Source organism: Sorex fumeus, unplaced genomic scaffold (assembly GCF_029834395.1).
Source record: "Sorex fumeus unplaced genomic scaffold, SorFum_2.1 ptg000012l, whole genome shotgun sequence".
NCBI lineage: Eukaryota > Metazoa > Chordata > Mammalia > Eulipotyphla > Soricidae > Sorex > Sorex fumeus.
The window spans coordinates 2,695,250-2,717,436 of record NW_026606069.1 but is presented as its reverse complement, the minus strand read 5'-3'; the positions used below and the strand labels follow the sequence as shown (position 1 = coordinate 2,717,436).

The following is a 22,187-nucleotide window of genomic DNA, read 5'->3' as shown; positions in this document are numbered from 1 at the left end:
AACAAGTATTTTAGGTATTCTAGGGAATAGTGGCTGGAATGTGAGATTATTCTAGAATTACTAGGAACTTGCTTGTCTACAGAGATTCACTTGATACGAAAGGCTCTCCTGTCAGTTTTCCCAGACAAAGATTAAATGAGAAAAAGAAAATCAATGAAGCCTTTTAACAGTTGTGTAAAAAGCTTTATTTACATTGAACCTTCAATAGCAGGGGGAAGAAATATACCACAGACCACATTATCCTCCAGTATGCTCACATCATTAGTCTATAACCATATGCATTGTAAGAGATTTTGATAAAGGTCCAATAGCAAAATAGGGTATCACTTTTTCTGAGAGTGTACCGGTGAGCCTATGCAAACATGACCTGTTAGTCATATTAAAAAAAGAAAGTTCTCCCATTTCATAATCCAGAAAAACACCAATTCTCATTGTCACATATTGTTCTGGCCTTTCAATGTGCATATTACCAGGGAAAGACAAGGTGATATCTGATTGCCATAAGTCACTTTCGGAGAAGGGATGTGTCCATATATGATCACGGAAGGATGCTTTACACAGTCCGAGGGAACATTCGCCTATGCCTCTCACTTCTACCTGCCAAAAATGCCTGCCTCCGTCAAAGGACTCACAGCACTGCACAGCTAGGAAAGGAACAATGTTGTCAACATGGTGGTGGTCCAGCAGGTGAGGGTAACTTGATCCAATGTGGAGACTTCTTCTATCTTTGGAGATGGTCAGACTTGGATGGGCGGTATCAGGGTCCAGTGTCAAATTCTCCTGGAATTTGCTCATTATTTTGTGCAGACCAACATAATTGGGAGAAAGGGTGTAGCTCTCATTCTTGAATTCATATGAGGAGACTGTAGGGAAGGGTGGGTTTTCATACCTACTCTGAAGGTTCTCAACACTTGCTAGAAAATCCTGGTCAGCCAGCAAACACTTCTCTGTTATGTCACGTAAGAGAATTTTCACCGTGTCCATACTGCTTAAACTTTGGCTCTTATTCTGTGCTATCTTTTCTTCCATCTCTCTCTCTCTATTGAGCAAGCTGGCATGAATTGATAATTGCTCTTCTCTCAAGGAAAGTTTGAACTGCTCAAATTCAGCATGTAGTTCTTCTTTCCACGACTCTATCTTCCACGTCCCTCCCACACTTTGTGCAATTTGATTTTCACACTCCTTCTTAGCATCGCTCATCTTTGTCTTCAGAAGTTCCATGAATCCTTTGAGCTTCTTCCTTTGACTCTCTGCAGCTCTGTCAGTGGGAATCAGGTGGTGACCCTGGTGGTGAGTGGAGATTCGACACTGAGGACACAACAGCTGCTGGTCCTCCTCACAGAACAGGTCCACGACCTCACTGTGCTTCTCACACAGGGGTTCCTCTGCCTGCCATCTCCTTTTGCTCTTTCCAGTGGGGAGCTGCTTAAGGACTTCTGTGACGTGACGCAATTGTTTGTTCCTCTTGAAGTTCCTGTCAGGGCAGTGGTGGAGGCAGACGGGACACGGGAAGACGTCCTGGAGGTCAACCCAGCACTGGTGGATGCAGGAATCACAGAAGTTGTGCCCACACTCAAGGGTCACTGGGTCTCTCAGGTAATCCAGACATTGAGAGCAGCTGGTGTCTGCTGGGATCTCATCCAGGGAAGCTGAAAATGCCATTGGTCAGGGATAGGGCTACCTGAAGAAGTTCCTTTGAGAATATTCTGGTTCTCCACCCACTCGAAGGTCAGAAGCAACGTTCTTCTTAGCCCTCACGCTTTGAGGAAAGCTGACCTCTTTCCAGGTTCTCAGCAAGTTCTACTACCACAAACTTGTTTTTGATTTCTCCTTTGCAGATCCTGAGATCTTTGCAGCTGCCACGTGAGAGTGTGGCCAGATGATCACCATCGACAATGTCTGGGGCTCTGGGTTCCCTTCACTCAGTTATCTTGGCATTTTGGCCTTTTTTTGTTACAAAACAGGCACAAGATCAAGAAAGTGATGAAATTAGGTCAAGTCGAGGATATCTAAGTAACTTTGGTTTGATAATTTCACCACACACTGTCAAAAGAAAAAAGATACATATAGAAAAAGTGGTACATAGGTCAATACAAAGTATAAATTGTCTGAAACAAATATATATTTTAGCATAATATATATATATATATTTATATAGCACTTGTTCCCATTGTTCATTGATTTGCTCCAGTGGGCCCAGTAATGTCTCCATTATGAGACTTGTTACTGTGTTATCAAATAGATTACGGGTACCTTGCCAGGCTTTGCTGTGCGGGCGAAATACTCTAAGTAGCTTGCCGGGATCTCTGAGAGGCGCGGAGGAATCAAACCCAGCTCAGCTAGGCAGCAGCTTGCAAGGCAAATCCCCTACCACTGTGCTATCACTTCAGCCTATATGTATATAGAGAGAGCATATAAAATGATAACCAAATACAACTTAGCATCTTATTTGATTTTACTTATAATAAAATCATGCTATTATAAATTAAATTTTAGAACAGTGTGAGAGCATAGCACGTAGGGCGTTTGCCTTGCACTCAGGCAACAAAGCCAACCCGAGTTTGATTCCTCCGGCTCTCTCAGAGAGCTCAGCAAGATATCGAGAGTATCTCGCCCGTACGGCAGAGTCTGGCAAGCTACCCATGACGTATTCGATATGCCAAACACAGTAACAACAACGTCTCATGATGGAGATGTTACTGGGCCCGCAGGAGACAATCAATGAACAATGGGAGGACAGTGACAGTAACAGTGACAGTAACAGTGACAGGGACTGTGAATATTGTGGAGGATTTCCACCGAAAGTCACCTGTAGTGTGGAATTTGCTTCATGATATTAGAGAAGAGATGAAATGGCACAATGTTTTACAGCTAGATTGATTAGGTTTAGAATATGCCTTTTTGTCCTCTTATCATTTGAATATGGTTTCTAATGTAAATGTATAAACTGGGAACCAAGCTGCTCATACCTCACTGTTGAGAGACTCCAGGAGGAACAGAGAGTGGCCTCATGAGCAATAAGGTGACAAAGCAAAGTCACCAAGTCACCCCCTTTTTTAGCCCTGCGTCTCACTTTTGGCTGTTCTACTCATAGAGGTGGGCAGAGAAGCCTCAGTGAGTGCTTACTGCCAGGTATGATAAGTGTTTTCAGATGAGACAAGAGGGAGGAAAGAAGAGAGAGAGAGAGAGAGAGAGAGAGAGAGAGAGAGAGAGAGAGAGAGAGAGAGGGAGAGAGAGAGTAGACCTAGTTAAAATAGAGAATCAGAGAGCAGAATAAGGGTTGTGAACTCCCCATCCCCCCTCTTCTCATAGATGACTAATATGCACACATTCTGTCCCTAGTGGAACTATCAGAAATCTGGACAGATACTCATGTGGTCAGAACCAGAATTTTAGTCATGAAAAATTTAGTAATTATTTAGTAATGAATAACTCCCTTATTGACTAAACCTTGATAATCAAGAAGGAGAGAAGTACCCGTTGTGAATAAACATCAGAATGACAGAAGCTGGGAAAATATCTGAGTGTTTGAACAAGATAAATTCCAAGATCAAAAAAATTTTTTAAAAAACCACAAACAGGTTAAAAGAAGAAAATACCACAGATGTTTTGGCATGAAGAAAAATATTCCTATGACAAGGGTCTCAAAGAAAAGAGAATAGGGTGTTACATTTTGGAGGGAGAATTGAAGCTAAGAACATCTCCAAGGCAAGGCTTGAATCATACAACTCAGATCCTGAAAGCTGTTTGTTTGTTTGTTTGTTTGTTTTGTTTGGGGGCCACACCCAGTGGTGCTCAGGGATTACTCCTGGTTCTGCACTCAGGAACTACTTCTCCAGGGCTCAGGGACCTAGGAATAGGATATTGGGGGTCGAATACAGTTCAACTGAATGTAAGGAAAATGAAACTCCCACTGTACGTTCACACTGGAAGCTTTAGAAGTTCCAAATAGAATAAGTCCAAGGAGAAAAATTTCAAAACACATCACAAAGAAGAGTCAAAGATAAATCAAACCTAAGAGTAGAGAAGCAGGGCAAAAAAATACGTATGAGGGAGCTCTCTTAAAGATCACAATTGGGCTGGGAGAGAGTAAGGTGAGTAAGGAACTAACCTTGAATGTGTCTGATGAGGGTTTTATCCTCAGAAGCCCATTGGTCACAGGAAACCAGCTGAGAGTAATCCCTGAACGCAGAGGCAGGAGTAAACCCTGAACACAGAGAGATGCTCAAACATCAGTTTAAAACCTTAGCATAGATCGATGCCAGAGAACAATTTAAAAAAAAAAGAAAAAATGAACATTATTTCATTCATATGTGGAGTATATAGAAACAAAGCAAGGAAATAGACAACCCCCAGTTAAACAAACCCTGCAATATTGTCCACATAACTTAACTGAGGATGCAATGTGGGTGATGGTACATCAGGATAAAACTTGATATAAAAAATAAGTATGTCCAACCAAAAGTACTACTGTTTTTCTAACCACACTCTTGACAAGCCAATTTCCATGTCAGTGCTTTTCTTTTTTACTTTAATTCAAAACTGTACTCCAATCTTCTCTCTCTCTCTCTCTCTCTCTCTCTCTCTCTCTCTCTCTCTCTGTCTGTCTCTTTCTTTGTGTGTGTGCCACGAAGACTTTATGTGGAGCCTCAGGTCAAACCATGGTTAGATGCATACGAGGCAACTGTGATACCTCTATGGCCCTCTCTTTAAAGACAAAAATGTTATGCTCTAGATAATAAGGTTAATGTAATATTACAGCTGTGGAAAGCTAGGGAATTGGTATACAAAGTCAATATTCTCCCTGACAAAGTACCCACAACTGTCCAGTTCTATCCTAAAGTCACCTCCAGTCTGATATCCTTTACTCAGAGTTTCTAGGGGATTCGACCAGGGACTAACACCAGCTTCCTCAGATGGTTCATCACACATCAGGTGTCAGTCACTACGTCCCCTCTGCACCCCAAGTCCCAGAGTGAGCCCGTCCATCACATACCCCTACTGATTCTGATCTATGTCACGGTGCAGGTGCAAATTGCTATCTGAATTTAGCAAGAATATATGTGATGAAGAAAAGAAAGGTTGAGGAACTGGAATTTTTAATGAATGGAAAATCTTTTCCAGGAAACTAACAGAGGGTGTGTTTCCTTTACAGGTACAGATGTCTGTCTCTGCAGGGCCAGAGTATGTGTCCCTTCAAAGTTCTGCATCCCCACATCATCTCAATCCCATGCTTACCTGGTTGGCCAGTTGTAAAGGTCTTGAGTTCCTCTGGGGTCAGTCTGCAGAAGATTTCCTGGATGCTGTGTGAGGGCAGCCTGGCAGCAGTGCACGGTCTCTGAGCTGGCCAGCTAATTTAAAGGCCACTGGGTGGGTCTCCACTAGGTGGGTCTCCACTGGGTGGGTCTTCTAACTATGGCGACCAATCTCAGGAAAGAGCGATGATCCCACCTCCAAGAAACAGCCGGTGGACTGGCCTAGAGCTAAAGGGAGATTTAGAGAAACCCTTGCACCTTCAATTCTCACTTACTCCTTTCAGTGCCACCAAGTTCTCTTAGTTTACAAAGAAATTGGTAAGACATGTTCTTTCTTTCACCACTTAAGCGTTGATTCGATGCCTAACTTCCACCCAAGTCCACTTTTGGTCAGTTTCCTGCTGCCTAGACGCATTTGAAATGAGGGTTCATCTAATAAGTAATAAATAACTCTTCACTAGACAACGTCTTCATCTGACACACACACACATATACATACACCGTTACAAATGTGTGTGTATTGTTGAGTGTGCGTATACATAGATAGATATGTATTTATCTATATATAGAGAGATTTTCATCTCCAAACTCTCTCTCTATATATAATAACTATTATTATGTTATATAATATTATACTCTATTATATAAAGCTGGAGCTATAGCAGAGCGGGTAGGCACTTGCCTTGCAAGCAGCGAACATGGCCAACCCGAGTTCGATTCCTCTGCCCCTCTCGGAGAGTGCGGCAAGCTAACAAGAGTATCTTGCCTGCACAGCAAAGCCTGGCAAGCTCCCCGTGACATATTCGATATGCCAAACACAGTAACAAGTGTCACAATGGAGCCGTTACTGGGCCCTCTCGAGCAAATCGATGAACAATGCGACGACCGTGACTGTGACCGTGACCATATATATACATATATATATATATATATATACATATATATACATACATATATACATATATATGTATATACAGACACACGCACTGAGTGACAGGGTTTAAAAGTTTATGAATCTGCTTACTCCTTAACTATAGGTTAATAACAATTGATGACTCAATGTGAAGCTACATCACAGTGAAACATTTCACACCAGTAGCTTAAAGCACCCTTTGCTTTTCCCTGGCATCAGTTCCCACTTTGAGCTCCCACATAACTGTTCTTTTCAAAAACCTGCCAGAATACATACTGCTTAAGGTTAACCAGGCTTGGGATTTCGAACTCTAATACAATTAAAGCAAAAGCATCTTCAAAACCCCACGGCTACCCTCTAGGGCATGGAAACAGCTCCAGGAAAAGTGACTGTTGGGGACATTTGACAGCACATAGAGCTGGGGCCTACTTGTACAGTGAAGGAGAGGTGGGCTTCTCTATTCTACTCTCTCACCTGCAATCCTCATTTCAAAATAATACAAATATGATGCTAATGATGATGATGATAAAAATAATAATAAATATTATTTAACCACCTGAAGGAAGTTTTTGGAAAAATGTTTTTCCCAAATGCCAGTCATATTGGAAGCAGAACTGCAGTGGGAGTGGAAATGAGTGATGCTAGGGGTTTGGGGGCAAGTCCTCTGCAGACTGGCAGTAGTAATAGGGGTCCTAGGTTGTTAGGGGTCCAGGGAGAGCTCTGGGCCACAAGGAACTGTCTGAGAAAACCATGTGCTCAAGAAATACCTTTCCTGTAACTGCCATCACTGCAAAACACTGGGTTGACAGAGCCCAGCTTGCAATTCTTAGTTCACAGGATAAAAACTTGCAAGACAGCAGTCCTCCAAAATTAATTTTCCACCCCAGTTGTCTAGTTCTAGATTGCTTTTTTCTAAACTTGTTGGTAATTCCTATACCTGTGTTACTAGGGATAATATTACTATATAATTTTCTTCTTTTTTTTTTTGTTGGTAATTTTGGGACCACACCAGACCCAGAGCCAGTGCTCAGTGCTTGTTCCTGGCTCCTGGTGTGTTCCTCAGGATTTGTGCTAAGGGTGCTCAAATATTTAAGTGTTCCTGAGTAATTAACCCCTATGTTCCCCTGCTAGGCAGGCACTCCAGCATTTCAGGCAATTTCTCTAGACACTAAGTTGTTTCCTCATTTCAGACCACATTCCTCATTTTGTAATATGTATTCTGGCTTTATTGTTGTCACTGTTGGATGCAACAAGCATTTGGAAAAATCGCCCTGTCTCCATTATCACACTGGCTCTCTGCCAATGGACTTCACTGATGAAGTAGAAATTCTTTCAGTCTAGAATGCTGCTTTAAGTGAAAACTTCCCTTCTGGAACCTGCCAAGCTTTTCTGAGCATGCCGCTTTCCTGGTGCTGTGTGTGGCATTCTCTCGTATGCAGGCACTTGTCTCCTTCTGCCAGCCTGCAGAGAGCAGCATCTTGCTCACACTCCACAAACTGGGTGAGCTGCTCAGGTTTCAAGGCCAGCCGAGTCCTGTGCTTTCCCACATCTGCTCTCAGCTGCAGGAGGTTTCAGTCATGGGTGACTTCTCACTTTTGCACCTCTGCCAGCTGTTTCGTCAGGGATTTGATGCACTCGCCGACCCTCTGTCTGTGAGCCACTGCCTCAGCCACTGACCTGACGTGGTGGACCTGGTGGGCAGGGCCCTGGGCGCACAAGGGACACACCAGCTCCTGATCCTCCTCACAGAAGAGGCTCATCCCCTGCCTGTGCTCCTCACACCTGCCTTCCTCTGCCCGCGCCATCTCTCTGCTCCCAGAGCTGTGTGGGAGCTTGGCCAGGTCCACCAGCCTGTCCAGCTGGGCGTTGGCAGTGACGCGCATCTCCTGGCAGGATTGCCGGGACATGGGACAAGGGAATGTATTCTGCAAGTCCTTCCATGACATGCAGATGCAGGAGTCACAGAAGTTGTGGCTGCAGTCGATGGTGCCGGGGTCATTGAGGTAGTCCAGGCAGATGTGACAGATGAGCTCTGGCTGCATTTTGGCCAGGACTGCCGACACCTCCTCCATCTTCAGGTGTGGGATGGGCAGGACTAGGGTGTTTTTTCCTCACAAGGCAGAGCTCCACATTTCCTCCAGCCAGAAAAAAATCACCTATTCAGACCTCTGTTCTGAACTCAGTTTGGTTTACTCAGGGATGGTCTCTGAGAATCTAGTGTACGTCCATACTCAACGACCTCCAAACGGTATTTACCAATAAGCAAATCAACTTCTGGGCCTTCATACATTTGGGTCCCCTGTTTCACCTGATACTGTTTCACAGCACAACTCTCTGTGATGAGCAAATGACCTCATTCACATCAGAGGAGTGGTCACTCAACTCTGGGTTTCAGTATAAAATATTATCTGGTTAATCTCAATACCCCTTCAGGTCTGCCATAACACCTAATTGTTCCCTACTCACCTTGGTCCTGACTGGCCTAGCACAGTGCCTGAGGCTACTGGAGAGCTACTCTCCTCGAAGCATGCAGACTTCAGCCTTGCATTGGGAACTGTTTGCTCTTCACCCAGCAGTGCGTTTATATACATCAGTGGTGGAGCTGGAGAGACTCATCCAAGAATGACTAATGGAGTGTAGGGAGGGGTTGAACTGTTGAAGGGATTTTATCAATTTGATTGGTTGGTTCAGTAATTGGTTGATGATGGTTTCTCCATAGCTCTATTCTGACTCCACAGAATTATGTGTGGAGGGAACCTGTCTTTCTTTCAGGAATCTAGTTTTAACTGTGAATCAAGCCCTTCCTCTTTGACTTCATACACCGAATCCATCTTTTTTTTGAGGAAAAGTAGAAATGTACCATAAACTATAACCAAAACAGTGTTGGAGTCAGAGAGACAGTGGAGCCTGTAAGGTGACAGCCAGCTGTGATCCCTCAACCAGAGCCAGGAAAATGGCCTCAGCAATGTAGTGTTGTCATGTGACAAAACAAAGAAAATACCAAAGTATCAAACTATTCCGTGGGTTGATTCTCTTCCTGGGGAAGGGTCACTAGGCCCACAATTTCCCCTTTTCAGAGTCTGCAGTGCTGCAATGAGGTTTCGAAAATATTTTTTCTCAAATATGCATACATTAACTCTGGGAGCAGCCAATAAAATTGGAGATGGGGCTGGTGTCAGAATGGCATAGCCACAATTTCTACTACAAACGCCTTGGTAGATTGTGGTGCCATAATTGGAAGCCACAGTCACCGTCCTCCCTTTCATCGATTTGCTTGAGCAGGCCCAGTAACGTGTCCATTGTGAGACTTGTTTTTACTGTGTCTGGCATATCGGATACGTCCTGGGTAGCTTGCCAGGCTTTGCCTTGCGGGCAAGATACTCTCAGTAGCTGCCAGGCTGTCTGAGAGGGGCAGAGACATCGAACCCGGGTCGGCTGGGTTGGCCGCATGCAAGGCAAACGCCCTACTGGTGTTCCATGGCTCCAGCCCAACAAATGAAGTAAACTGTTTTTTAAAATGACGTTGATTAGTCCTCACCACTCTGTGATTGTGCCACCATTTATTTACCTCTTTGCCTATGTGAAAGTCTTAATATTGTCTTTGAATTTTCTCATTCCTAAACTTCACCCAGTCCACCAAGAGCAAACCCTGCGCTCAGTAGCATGAAACTGCTCCTGCTTTGGCCATGTTCCTGCCCATGTCCACAGCTGTGAGGGTTCTAACATTGCATGCAGCCAACCCAGGTTTGATCCCTAACATCTCAAATAGTCCCTGAGCACTGTCATGAGTGATTCCTAAATGCAAAGCCTGGAATAATATTGAGAATTGCCATGTAGCACTGTAGCACTGTCATCCTGTTGTTCATCGATTTGCTTGAGTGGGGACCAGTAACATCTCACAGCAAATTGTGAGACTTGTTGTTACTGTTATTGGCATATTGAATACGTCAAGGGGAGCTTGCCAGGCTTCGCCGTGCGGGCGAGATACTCTCGGTAGCTTGCAGGGCTCTCCGAGAGGGGCGGAGGAATCAAACCCAGGACAGCTGTGTGCAAGGCAAAAGCCTTACACGCTGTGCTATTGCTCCAGCTGGTAGGGTGTTTGCTTTGCACATGGCTGACTGAGGCGATCCGTGTTCGATTCCTCTATCCCTCTCGGAGATCCCGGCAAGCTACCGAGAATATCTAGCCCACACGACAAAGCCTTGCAAGCTTTCCGTGCCATATTCAATATACCAAATCTGCCCACATGGCAATATTCTTTTTTTTTTTTATTTTATAGCACATCAGTAGGGCGTTTGCCTTGCACTCAGCCAACATGGCCGACACAAGTTCAATTCCTCCGCCCTTCTCGGAGAGCCTGGCTGTCTACTGAGAGTATCTAGCCCACACAGCAGAGCCTGGCAAGCTACCCGTGATATATTCAATATGCCAAACACAGTAACAACAAAGTCTCCAATGGAGACGATACTGGGCCCGCTCGAGCAAAATCGATGAACAACGGGAGGGCTGTGATTGTGACTGTGACTTATTTTTATTAGTGAAACACCATGAGGCACAATTGTAGACGTACAAATTTTTGTGCTTGGGTTTCAGTTATACAATGATCAAGTACCCATCCCTCCTCCAGTGCCCATTTTCCACCACCACGGGTCCCAGTATCCCTCCCACCCCCCATTCCTCCAATCCCATCCTGCTTCCGTTGCAGGGCATTCCCTTTTGTTCTCTCTCTCCTTTTGGGTGTTGTGGTTTGCAAAAGAGGCATTGAGTGGTAATCATGTTCGGTCTATAGTCAACTTTCAGCATGCTTCTATTGCCACATTGCAATATTCTATATGCCCAACACAGTAACAACAAGTCTCACAATGGAGATGTTACTGGGCCCACTCAAGCATCACCAGGTAAGGACCAAAAAGAAAACAAATAAAAAGTAATCAATTTAATTTCACTTCTTAGTATATTTTTTTGTTTGATTGCTTTCACTCCAAATTAGCAGTGCTCAAGGCTTAACTCTGGCACTGTGCTCAGGTTCATGTTTGATGGGGACTAGGGATGTGTGGAATAGGAATAATTGGTACTAGGAACCAAAGCTGGTGAACTTCATGCAGGTAAATGCCCTAACCACTGTACTCTCTCTCTGACTCCTTTAAAAAAAACACATTTTGGTAAGAGGTTGATTATTCTTGATTATGGGCTCACAAAATTACTTGACGTATTTTCTAAAACCTTTTATTTTTGGAATGTTTTTATCCCAAAAAGCATGGTGCACTTAAAATTGTTGCTCGAGCTCGAGCGGGCCCAGTAACGTCTCCATTGGAGATTTTGTTGTTACTGTGTTTGGCATATCGAATACATCACGGGTGGCTTGCCAGGCTCTTCCATGCGGGCGAGATACTCTCGGTAGCTTGCCGGCTCTCCAAGAGGGGCGGAGGAATCGAACTTGGGTCGGCCATGTTGGCCGCTTGTAAGGCAAATGCCCTACCGCTGTTCTATCGCTGTCACTGTCACTGTCCTCCCATTGTTTATCGATTTGCTCCAGCGGGCCCAGTAACGTCTCCATTGTGAGATTTGTTGTTACTGTTTTTGGCATATCGAATACATCACGGGGAGCTTGACAGGCTTTGCCATGTGAGCAAGATACTCTCTGTAGCTTGCCAAGATCTCCAAGAGGGGCAGAGGAATCGAACTCGGGTCAGCCGGTCGGCTGCATGCAAGGCAGACACCCTACCAGCTATACTATTGCTCCAGCCCCATTTTGTAACAAAAAGGGGGAAAAAACAAAAAAATAAGCACTTTCTTTTCAATGTGAGAAAAGCATGGAACTTGTAACATACTAAACTCAAGAATTTCTAAGAAAGGAAACTAGTAGGAAAAATGTAGACGCTACGAGCACATTTGTGAAACCTGGAAAATGCAATGTTGAAAAGTAACTTGTAGTTTATTTATTTATTTATTTTTTGGAATTTCAAAAGATCTTTGTTTTGTTTCCTGAACATTTTCTATGTAAACTGCCTTTTAATAGAAATATCAAAATGTCAGAAGCAGCTGAAGAGAAACCAAATAATCACCATTTTGTTGCATGCAGCCCATAGAATGCTGCAATCTAAGTAATTCTCTGAGGGGTTTGAGCAATAGCGCAGTGGGTAGGGCATTTGCCTTGCACGCGCCTGACCTTGGTTTGATTCCCAGCATCCCATATGGTCCCCCGAACACCGCCAGGAGTGATTCCTGAGTGAAAAGTCAGGAGTAATCCCTGAGCATCACCGGCTGTGACCAAAAAAGAAAAAAAAAAAAGCTAAATAATTATCTGAAAAGCCGAACTTCATATCTGAGCCCAGAGATTATCCTCAAAAGGCTAGGGACCGCTGGACTAGAGCTGTTACCAAATTAATTCCATGGGACCTCAAAAGATGGAGTGGCCACCCACGTATGAGATGGTCAGATCTCTTTGAGGCTCTTCATGTTCCTGGAGTGAGCAGATGCCATTGGGCTACACTAGCACGCGATATTTTTTTTATTTTTCTTGTGAATGCTAATTAGAATTGTAGATTACCAAGGAAATAGATAAAAATGTTTGCATTGTTTATTATTCAACAACGTTACTCATGTATGAGACAACTCAGATTTTTTTTATCTCTTTCAAGAATCCATTTGTTTAAATTTATTTCTTTAGTTTTTCCAAATTACCTTTATAATTTTATATAAACACTGTGGTTTACAAAGTTCTTCATGAGTGACCATTCTTTAACATAAAATAAGTCTTAAAATATTATTGATCATGAAGAAATGAAAAGCTTTATTACTGTAAAATATTGGTGATTTATTGGGAAAAAATTAAAAATCAGTAGGAAGGACTGATAATACTTGTCATGCATGTGACCTACACAGATTGAATCTTGGGACCTCAAAGAGTTTCCCAAGACCACAAGGAGTGATAACTGAAGAATAAGCACTGAGCACTGCTAGAAGTGGCATAAAATGAAACAACATAAAAGTCCCTCAGGGTAACTTAAAACACACTGATCTTAAAATTAGATAAAAAGATTGCATTCTTCTGGGGAACATAAAGCAACAAAATGGGAGACTAACACCCAGGAGTGGCTGAAATTAGTACCAGGAATTTTGCTCCATGACTTGGAGGCTAGCCACACGTGCTAGGGGAAAAGGAAGCTCAGATAGAGAAGAGAGCACCAAATAAAGGGTGTTGTGAGGATCTTTCCAGGGTGGGAGAAGCATGCTGAAAGTAGACTATAGACCAAACATGATTGCCACTCAATGTCTCTCTTGCAAAACACAGGACCCAAAAGAAGAGAGAGTGAACAAGGGGGAATGCCCTGCCACAGAGGCAGGGTGGGATGGGGAGGATGGGGTGTGGGAGGGATGCTGGGACCCGTGGTGGTGGAGGATGTGCACTGGTGGAGGGATGGGTACTTGATTATTGTATAACTGAAAACGAAGCACAGTCTATAACTGTACCTCATGGTGTTTCACTAATAAAAAAATAATTCTGAGGTCAGCAATATAATAGAGACTAAGGTTCTTGTCTTCCACACAGCTGATCCAGTTTACTCTGCTGGAAAATAAATGGTAGGTACACTAAACCCTGCCAGGAGAAAACCCTGAGCACAGTGCCCAGAGTAAGTCCTGATCCCAGCTCCTTGTGACCCCAAACTAAGCAAAAATAAAAACAAACCTTCATGGTTGTCTGGCACTTCAGTATTCTCTTTGTTTATTTGTTTTATGATGGGAACACACAGCCTACAGTGCTTGGGGGTACTTGCCTGCCTCTGGGCTCAAGGATCACACCTGGCAAACACCTTACAGCATCCACTATCACTCTGATGCCAACAGCGCTCAGTTTCTAGTTTATTTATCATTTCTACTTTTCCTCAACAAGGATGGGATGTGGAACATGAAGACAATTGAAGAAGGGCTTGCTTCCCGAGAAAGCTTGTTCCCTGAACATGGCATTCCTTGTGACAAAATACAGCTCTGGGAAATCACTCCCCTCTCTGAAAATCCCTTTAGTCCAGCCCCACCCTATCTCAGGGTGGTCCTCCAGAGACCCACCCTCGGATGTATATAAATGCTGTGCTGAGTGCAGGGCAAGCAGTGCCAGGCTGAAGTCTGCATCCTGCAAGGAGAGCAGCTCACCAACAGCACAGAGCAGTGTGCAGGGCCAGAATCAAGACAAAGGTGAGTAGTGATCATCATGGGTATTGCCTTATGTGGGGAAGAGCTGGGGCAGAGAGATCAAACAGTGGGTGGGGGGGATGTGCTTCTTGCTGGTCCAGAGCTTAACTTCACAGCATCCTTTGTGCGCACTTGGTGCAGGTTCTAGGGGGCACCTATTTGACTATCTGGTATCTATTTTCTTTACACTGAGTCCCAGAATTAAGTTCCCTTTTCTCTGATGTGAATGGGGTCATTTTCCCATTCACAGAGAGTTGGCATCTATGAAGCAATATTACTTGAAAAGGGGACCCTAATGCATGAGGCTCGAACAGTGCAATTGGTCTTAGGAGAGTACACTTGGAGAAGCCCTTGAGTTTAGAAGTGTGCTGGTCATCAGAGAGACACATCCTTAGATGAGCTCAGGAAAAATGACTGAGTGTGTAACTGTTTTCCTGGCAGGGGAGAGCCTGAGGGTTTCAACTTTCTGAGGAAAATCACCCCCGACCTGCCCTTCCCACACCCGAGGATGGAGGAGGTGTCGGCAGCCCAGGCCAAACTGCAGCCAGACCTCATCTGTCACATCTGCCTGGACTACATCAATGACCCCGTCACCATCGACTGCAGCCACAGCTTCTGTGACTCCTGCATCCGCATGTCATGGAAGGACCTGCAGGACACATTCCCTTGTCCCGTGTGCCGGCAGTCCCGCCAGGAGATGGATATCAGTGCCAACGCCCAGCTGGGCAGGCTGGTGGACCTGACCATGCTCCTCCAGAGCTCTGGGAGCAGCGAGATGGCGCCGGCAGAGAAGGACATGTGTGAGGATCACAGGCAGTGAGTGAACCTCTTCTGCGAGGATGACCAGGAGCTGGTGTGTCCTATGTGTGCCCAGGGCCCTGACCACCAGGGCCACCATGTCAGGTCCGTGGCTGAGGCAGCGGCTCATCACAGACAGAGGCTCAGCGGCTGCATCGGGTCCCTGAAGAAGCAGCTGGCAAAGGTGCAGAAGCAAGATGTCGCCCAAGACACAAACCTCCTGCAGCTGAGAGCAGACATGGAAAAGCACAGGAGTCAGCTGGCCTCGGAATTTGAGCAGCTCACCCAGTTTGTGGAGCGTGAGCAGGAGGCAGCGCTCAGCAGGCTAGCAGAAGAGGAGAAACGCCTCCAGCAGCAGCTCAGGGCCAACCTGGAGGCCTACTCGGACCACATCTGGGCGCTGAAAGACCTCAGACGGGAGGTGGCGGAGCGGAGAGTGATGTCCAAGGAGATGTTGCTGAGGGGGGTGAGGGGACTGCAGCAGCACTGGGCGGGCCTGCAGCCCCCGGCCGTGCAGCCCCTTTGCGTCAGGCCGGTGGCCTACAGCCTCCCTCCTCTGTGCTCCGCGCTCAACAGCATCATCCAGAAATTCCGAGAGAGCATCAGCCTGGACCCCGACACGGCCCACCCCAGCCTGCGGGTGTCCCAGGACCTCCAGTCAGTGACATGCTTGAGGGAGAGGCCCAATGGGGATGGGAACCCCGGGCCCTGTGAAGACTATGCCCCGCTGGTGGTCCTGGGCGGGAAGGGCTTCACCTCTGGCCGCACTACTGGGAGGTGCAGGTGGGCGCCAAGACAGAGTGGGCCGTCGGCGTGTGCAGTGTAGCCCCTTCGGCCCAGAACTCGTGGCCTCTGGCGGCTCCCATGAGATGCTGGACGCTGCAGCTGCAGGATGGCGACTACCTGGCCGTGGGCACGGGGGCCATGCCTCTGGCTCTCAGGGACCCGATGACACTGTGGCCATCGGCGTTTACCTGGACTGGGAGCTGGGCCAGCTTTCCTTCTACAATGCTGCCGACAGGTCTCACCTGCACTCGTTCACCGAGCCCTTTGCTCAAGAGCTCAAGCCCTACTTCCGCGTGGGCCCCGACTGCACACCTCTCTCTGTGGGCTCGGGGAGGCAGAGGAGGGGTGAGCACAGCCTGGGCTTCCCCCCTCCCTCATGTGGAGAGCGGGTTATCTTGTAAATATGGGACTGATTGCATAAGTGTTCAATTTCAGGGTAGCTGAGGGAGATGATCTTTTCTTGCAAATCTTTGTAATATATCTCTGACTATTTTGCATCTATATGCCTGTGTCTAGTAAAATACATTTTTACAGCCAAGAAACGTTTTGCTGTCTTTCAGCAGAAAAGTGTTTAAAAGGCATTACACAGGTCTCATATCCATTCCCACTAATTAATTTATATCTACAGTGTATTTTATTAGCGGTATGCACACTTAACAAATTTCCCTTAATTATATAGAACCTAGGAGTAGTGATTTCTGCATGGAACAAGGAATATCTCCTGTCTCTCAGACCTTGACCCCTGTTCTACACAGACCTCATGGGATGAAACAAGTCTAGTTAAAATATTTTACTCTATGATGTTTCCTGTGAAACAGGTACATTCTCTTATAAATTACCCATCATTATATGAATATTCAACTGTTTTGATGTCTATGTCACTGTCACTGTCACTGTCACTATCCTCCCGTTGTTCATCAATTTTCTCGTGCAGGCCCAGTAACGTCTCCATTGTGAGACTTTGTTGTTACTGTGTTTGGCATATTGAATACGTCACGGGGAGCTTGTCAGGCTTTGCCTTGCGGGCGAGGTAGCTTGCTGGGCTCTCTGAGAGGGGTGGAGGAATCGAACCCAGCTCAGCAGGGCTTGCTGCGAGCAAGGCAAACGCCCTACCGCTGTGCTATCACTCCAATGATGTCTATATGCCTATAAAATATCTTTGCTAACACTGCACAGCTGCTTACGTTTATCATAACAAAGATTTTGTTATCAGGGCTATAGAAAATAAAATACCCACACCCTGCGCCACACAGTGTCATACTGATGCGATTAATTTCTGTCATATTTAAAACCCCAGAATATTAAGATCTACAAGGAGTCATGAAAATTTGGGGCCAACCAAGCATACAGTGGGAGGAGTATTTTCCTTGGACATGATCATCGTACTTTGTATCCCTGGCGTCCTATATGGTCTTCTGAGCACTGCCACATATGATCTCTAAGCTAGGAGCCAGCCCTGATACCTCTAGGTGTGGTCCAACCAACTCCAACCTCAACAACCCCTGCTCCCCAAAACAAAAACATTTTGTTTATGTTTATGAAAATAAAGGGGGATCTCTATTGGGGGTGGAAATTGGGGACATTAGTGTTGAGAAATGTACATTGTTAGATGGATGGGTATTGGAACACTGAATGCCAAAAACAACTATTTTATCATAACTTTGTAAACCACAGAGTTTAAATAGTTTTTTTTAATAAAAAAGAAATAAAATCAGTGGTTTTATTCTTTGTGCCTCTGTAATAGAGAAAAGGTTCAAATTTCAGCATTAGCTAACATCCATTTTTTAAAAAATTTTTATTAGTGAGACACCATGAGGTACAGTTGTAGACTTGCAAATTTTGTGCTTGGTTTCAATTATACAATGATCAAATACCAATCTCTCTACCAGTGCCCATTTCCCACCACCACCGATTCCAGTATCCCTCCCACACCCCATTCCCCCATCCCACCCTGCCTCTGTGGCAGGGAATTCCCCTTTGTTCTCTCTCTCCTTTTGAATGTTGTGGTTTGCAAAAGAGGCATTGAGTGGCAATCATGTTTGGTCTATAGTCTACTTTCAGCATGCATCCATTTTTTTTGTATCAAATTAGCAACTCAAGGTCCTTTGTATAACTTTATATTAATAAACACATTATAAGAAACTCTAATAGAAGATGTAGCTACTTTACTTGGTTTCTTTGTGCCATACATTTCTATGCGAATTTCCCAAAATATGTATGATCACTTGTTACATATATTTTTTTTAGTTAATATCACCATTTTAGCTTGACCTGTTGAAAGTGACTTATGTGAAGATTGAGAAGAGAGCCACTAGACATGATATGGGATTCTGCCACTTTCCTTTCTACCTTCTTTGGTCAATGGGGGTGGTGCCGAAGTGCGTCGGGACTGAGAAAGACCCTTTGAGTACCAAGCTGAGAACTGTTGGTGCTGTCAACACCTTACTGGGGTTTTAATAAATCCAAAAGAGTTTATTAATAATCTGACCTACCTGAACAATTATTTCTAGAAAATGATGTGGCTCCCTGCCATTTTTTTTACAAAAACCCTTTCTCATGACTGGAAGACAAGATGTTAACTTGAAGGACCTGGATTTCCCATTTTCCAACCTGCCAGTTTGTTGACAATTAAGTTCATTTTCTACTTATCACATCACCTCTTGAATTGGTTTTCACTGCAGAGACAGTGTAACTGGACCTTCAGTAAAATTAGCTATTCCATCCTGCTCAAAACATTGCAGGCAGATATGAAAGAGGAAAATAAATATATGTTGTTATACCCGGGAACTGGGTGTCCCGTTCACAGAGAGACCCGTTCCACAAGTGAGAATGCAAAAGCAAAGGAATCTTTATTGTTAGCTCCAGCTAGGGCCCAAGCCTAATCCAATGCAGCAGAGTCTTGACAAGGACAGGCCCTAGTTCCAGGGGACATTTTATCGCATATGGTGATAGAAGCAAAGGTGGCAGTTTTACCAAATTTCGAGGAACCAGTCACAAGTCTGTGAGCTAACTGGTCATTCCCACCTGCTGTGCCCAGAGATATCCTACTTATCATAGGACTTTTTTTTTTTCAGAGTTACAAAAATTTTCTTTTTTTTTTCTTTAGATTTACAATTTTTTGTGCTTGGGTTTAGATTATACAATGATCAAATACACATCCCTCCACCAGTGCCATTTTTCACCACCATGGATAATATCCCTCCCACCCCCATCCCTCCCATCCCACCCTGCCTCTGTGGCAGGGCGATCCCTTGTGTTCTCTCTCTCCTTCTGGGTGTTGTGGTCTGCCAAACAGGCTTTGAGTGGCAAACATGGTCAGTCCATAGTCTACTTTCAACATGAATCTTCCCTCCTGGGAGGATCCTCCAAACATCCTTTATTTGGTGCTCCCTTCTCTATCTGAGCTGCCGTATCCCATAGAATGCCTGGCCGGCGTCTAAGCTATGGAGTAATCCTCCTGGTACTGATCTCAGCTGTTCTTGGATATTAATCTCATATTTTGTTAATTTATATTCCTCAGATGAATGCAATTTTTCTATGACTATCCCTCTCTTTCTGACTTATTTCACTTAGCATGATACTTTCCATGTTATACCACTTGTACATAAATTTCATGACTTCAACTTTTCTAACAGCTACATAGTACTCCATTGTGTAGATGTACCAAAGTTTCCTTAACCAGTCATCTGTTCTTGGGCATTCAGGTTTCTTCCAGTTTCTGGATATTGTAAAGAGTGCTGCAATGAACAAACAAGTGCAGATGTTACTTCGACTATACATTTTTGTCTCTATGGGATATATTCCCAGGACTGGTATTGCTGGGTCAAATGGGAGCTCAATTTCTAATTTTTTGAGCATCATCCATACTGTTATGCAGAAGGGCTGAACCAGTCGACATTCCCACCAACAGTGAAGGAGTGTCCCTTTCTTGCCACATCCACGCCAGCATCGGTTGCTTTTGTACTCAGTAGCCAATAACTCATAAGCGCATCTAAACTCACACTGCATATCAATCAGAATAGTAACAGTGAACATGAAGGATTAAACCACACTTGTCACAATAGTAAAGCAACGCAAAAGCCCACCAAACTTTCTTATTGAATTGACTAACCCAGAAGATATCAACAGTACTGTAGTGTTAGACAACCTCTCTGACAAGGAATTCAGAAGAGAGCTACTTAGGATGCTTAGGGAACTAAAAGAAACAATGGAAAGCAATGCCAATAAAAGACAAGAGGATTTGAAGGCAGAACTGAGGAAAATGCAATCGGAAATGTCAGACCTGAAAAACCTGGTAGGCGAATTGAAAAACTCAGTGGAAGGCCTCAGCAGCAGAGTAACAGCCGCTGAGAACAGAATCAGTGAGCTCGAAGATGAAGTTCAGAGACTCTCCAGGAAAGAGCAGAAAATGGAAAAGAGACTCACTATTTGGAATCAGATGCCAAGAGAAGATCGTGACGAAGCCAAGAGGGCTAACATAAGAATTATTGGAGTCCCAGAGGGACAGGAAGAAAACCTTGATGAAGAAGAAACTGTCAAAGACATCATTGCTACAACATTTCCAGAGCTGAAGAAAACTTGTGACCACATTCAGGAGGCCCAAAGGGTATCAGCTAGAAGAAATCCGAATAAAAGTACCTCAAGACACATTCTGATCAAAATGACCAAAACCTTAGACAGAGACAAAATTCTGAAAGCAGCAAGATCGAAGAAAGAAATCTCTTACAAAGGAGCATCCTTAAAATTCACAGCTGATTTTTCTGATGAAACACTCATGGCCCGAAAACAGTAGTGGGACATAGTGAAAAATCTCGATGAAATAAATGCTTCTCCAAAAATACTTTACCCAGCGAGACTCTCATTCATAATAGAAGGAACAACACACAGTTTCACAGACAAACAACAGCTCAGGAACTTCATAGACTCAAAACCATGGTTACAAGAACAACTAAATGGGCTACTTTAAGGCAAGAAAGGCCCCTCAAATACACCAAATTTCAACAAAATAATGGGACAAAATCCCATAACAATAATCTCTCTCAATGTCAATGGGCTAAACACACCAATTAAAAGACATAGAGTGGCAGGATGGATTAGAAAATTGAACCCAACATTCTGCTGCCTGCAAAAAACACATCTCAATAGTCAAAGCAAACACAGACTCAGAGTCAAAGGCTGGAAAACAATCCTACAGGCAAACAGCTCCCATAAAAAAGCTGGGGTAGCCATCCTATTATCATAGGCCTTTCAAAAGGGATCTCTAGCTTCGCCAAGGACAGTCTCAGGAAATTCTTTGGGGTGATGGGGGGGGGGGGGGGGGGCGGACAGAAACTTAGGCCTACTGCTCGTTTGTTGAAATGCAGCCTGTCACGGTGCATATGAGGTTCTTTCTCAACCTCACAATATGAGGAATAGGTAAATGGAGACAATCACGACTGGATTTATAAATTGTTAATTCCATAGACTCCAGGGTAGCATCAAGAAACTCTTTAAGAGCTGGACAGAAAGAATAGTGGGTAAAGCTCTAGCTTTACACAGAACCTGGGTTTGACCCCTGTCACTTTAAATGATGACAGGGATTGTCAGGAAGGATCCCAAAGAACAGAATCCCGGACTAAGCCAGGAACAACAAGCTTTAATTGATATATTTTCTTAACGCACTTTCAATTTATATTTATATCATTTCCCCAAATCACCATTTTTTTGCTTGTATAATAGTTGTATTTAGAGATTACTAGAAATGAAAGAAAGAGAATAACATGCTCAGAGAGAGCATAGTCTTCTCCAAGATGAGAGCTGAGAGCAATACCTGAGTTGGAGATTCAGGTGAAGAAAGCACTTGACTTCACAATAATTTTATAGTAGTTTTATAGGTTTTCTCCTAAGCTGCCTGCAGACAACTTTTCTATCTGGCTAAAAGTCTTTTCACTGTTATGGTATTGTCAAAAAGAGCCAGGAACATTTTTTTTTTTTTTTTTGGCTTTTGGGTCACACCTGGCGATGCACAGGGTTTAGTCCTGGCTTATGCACTCAGGAATTACTCCTGGCAGTGCTCAGGAGTTCATGTGATATGCTGGGAATCAAACCTGGGTTGGTTGCGTGCAAAGTTGGGTCTAACCATATTGAGTATTTAGAGGTTTTTTTTTTTTCCTTTTTTTGTCACACCTGGTGATGCACAGGCATCACTCCTGGCAGTGCTCAGGAGACCATATGGAATGCTGAGTATCAAACCCAGGTTGCATGCA

At 44.3% G+C, this 22,187-nt stretch overlaps 1 protein-coding gene across 1 annotated transcript; it reads right to left on the bottom strand.

The window, feature by feature from the left end:
- Nucleotides 1-261: 261 nt before the first annotated feature.
- LOC130020501 (tripartite motif-containing protein 75-like) lies at nucleotides 262-1,662 on the bottom strand. Its single transcript, XM_056111099.1, has one exon. The coding sequence runs from the start codon at nucleotides 1,660-1,662 to the stop codon at nucleotides 262-264; it is 1,401 nt and encodes a 466-aa protein (XP_055967074.1).
- Nucleotides 1,663-22,187: the final 20,525 nt, after the last annotated feature.

Excerpts from the sequence above, each read along its gene's own strand:
- LOC130020501 (XM_056111099.1), bottom strand. The coding sequence starts at position 1,662 with ATGGCATTTTCAGCTTCCCTGGATGAGATCCCAGCAGACACCAGCTGC.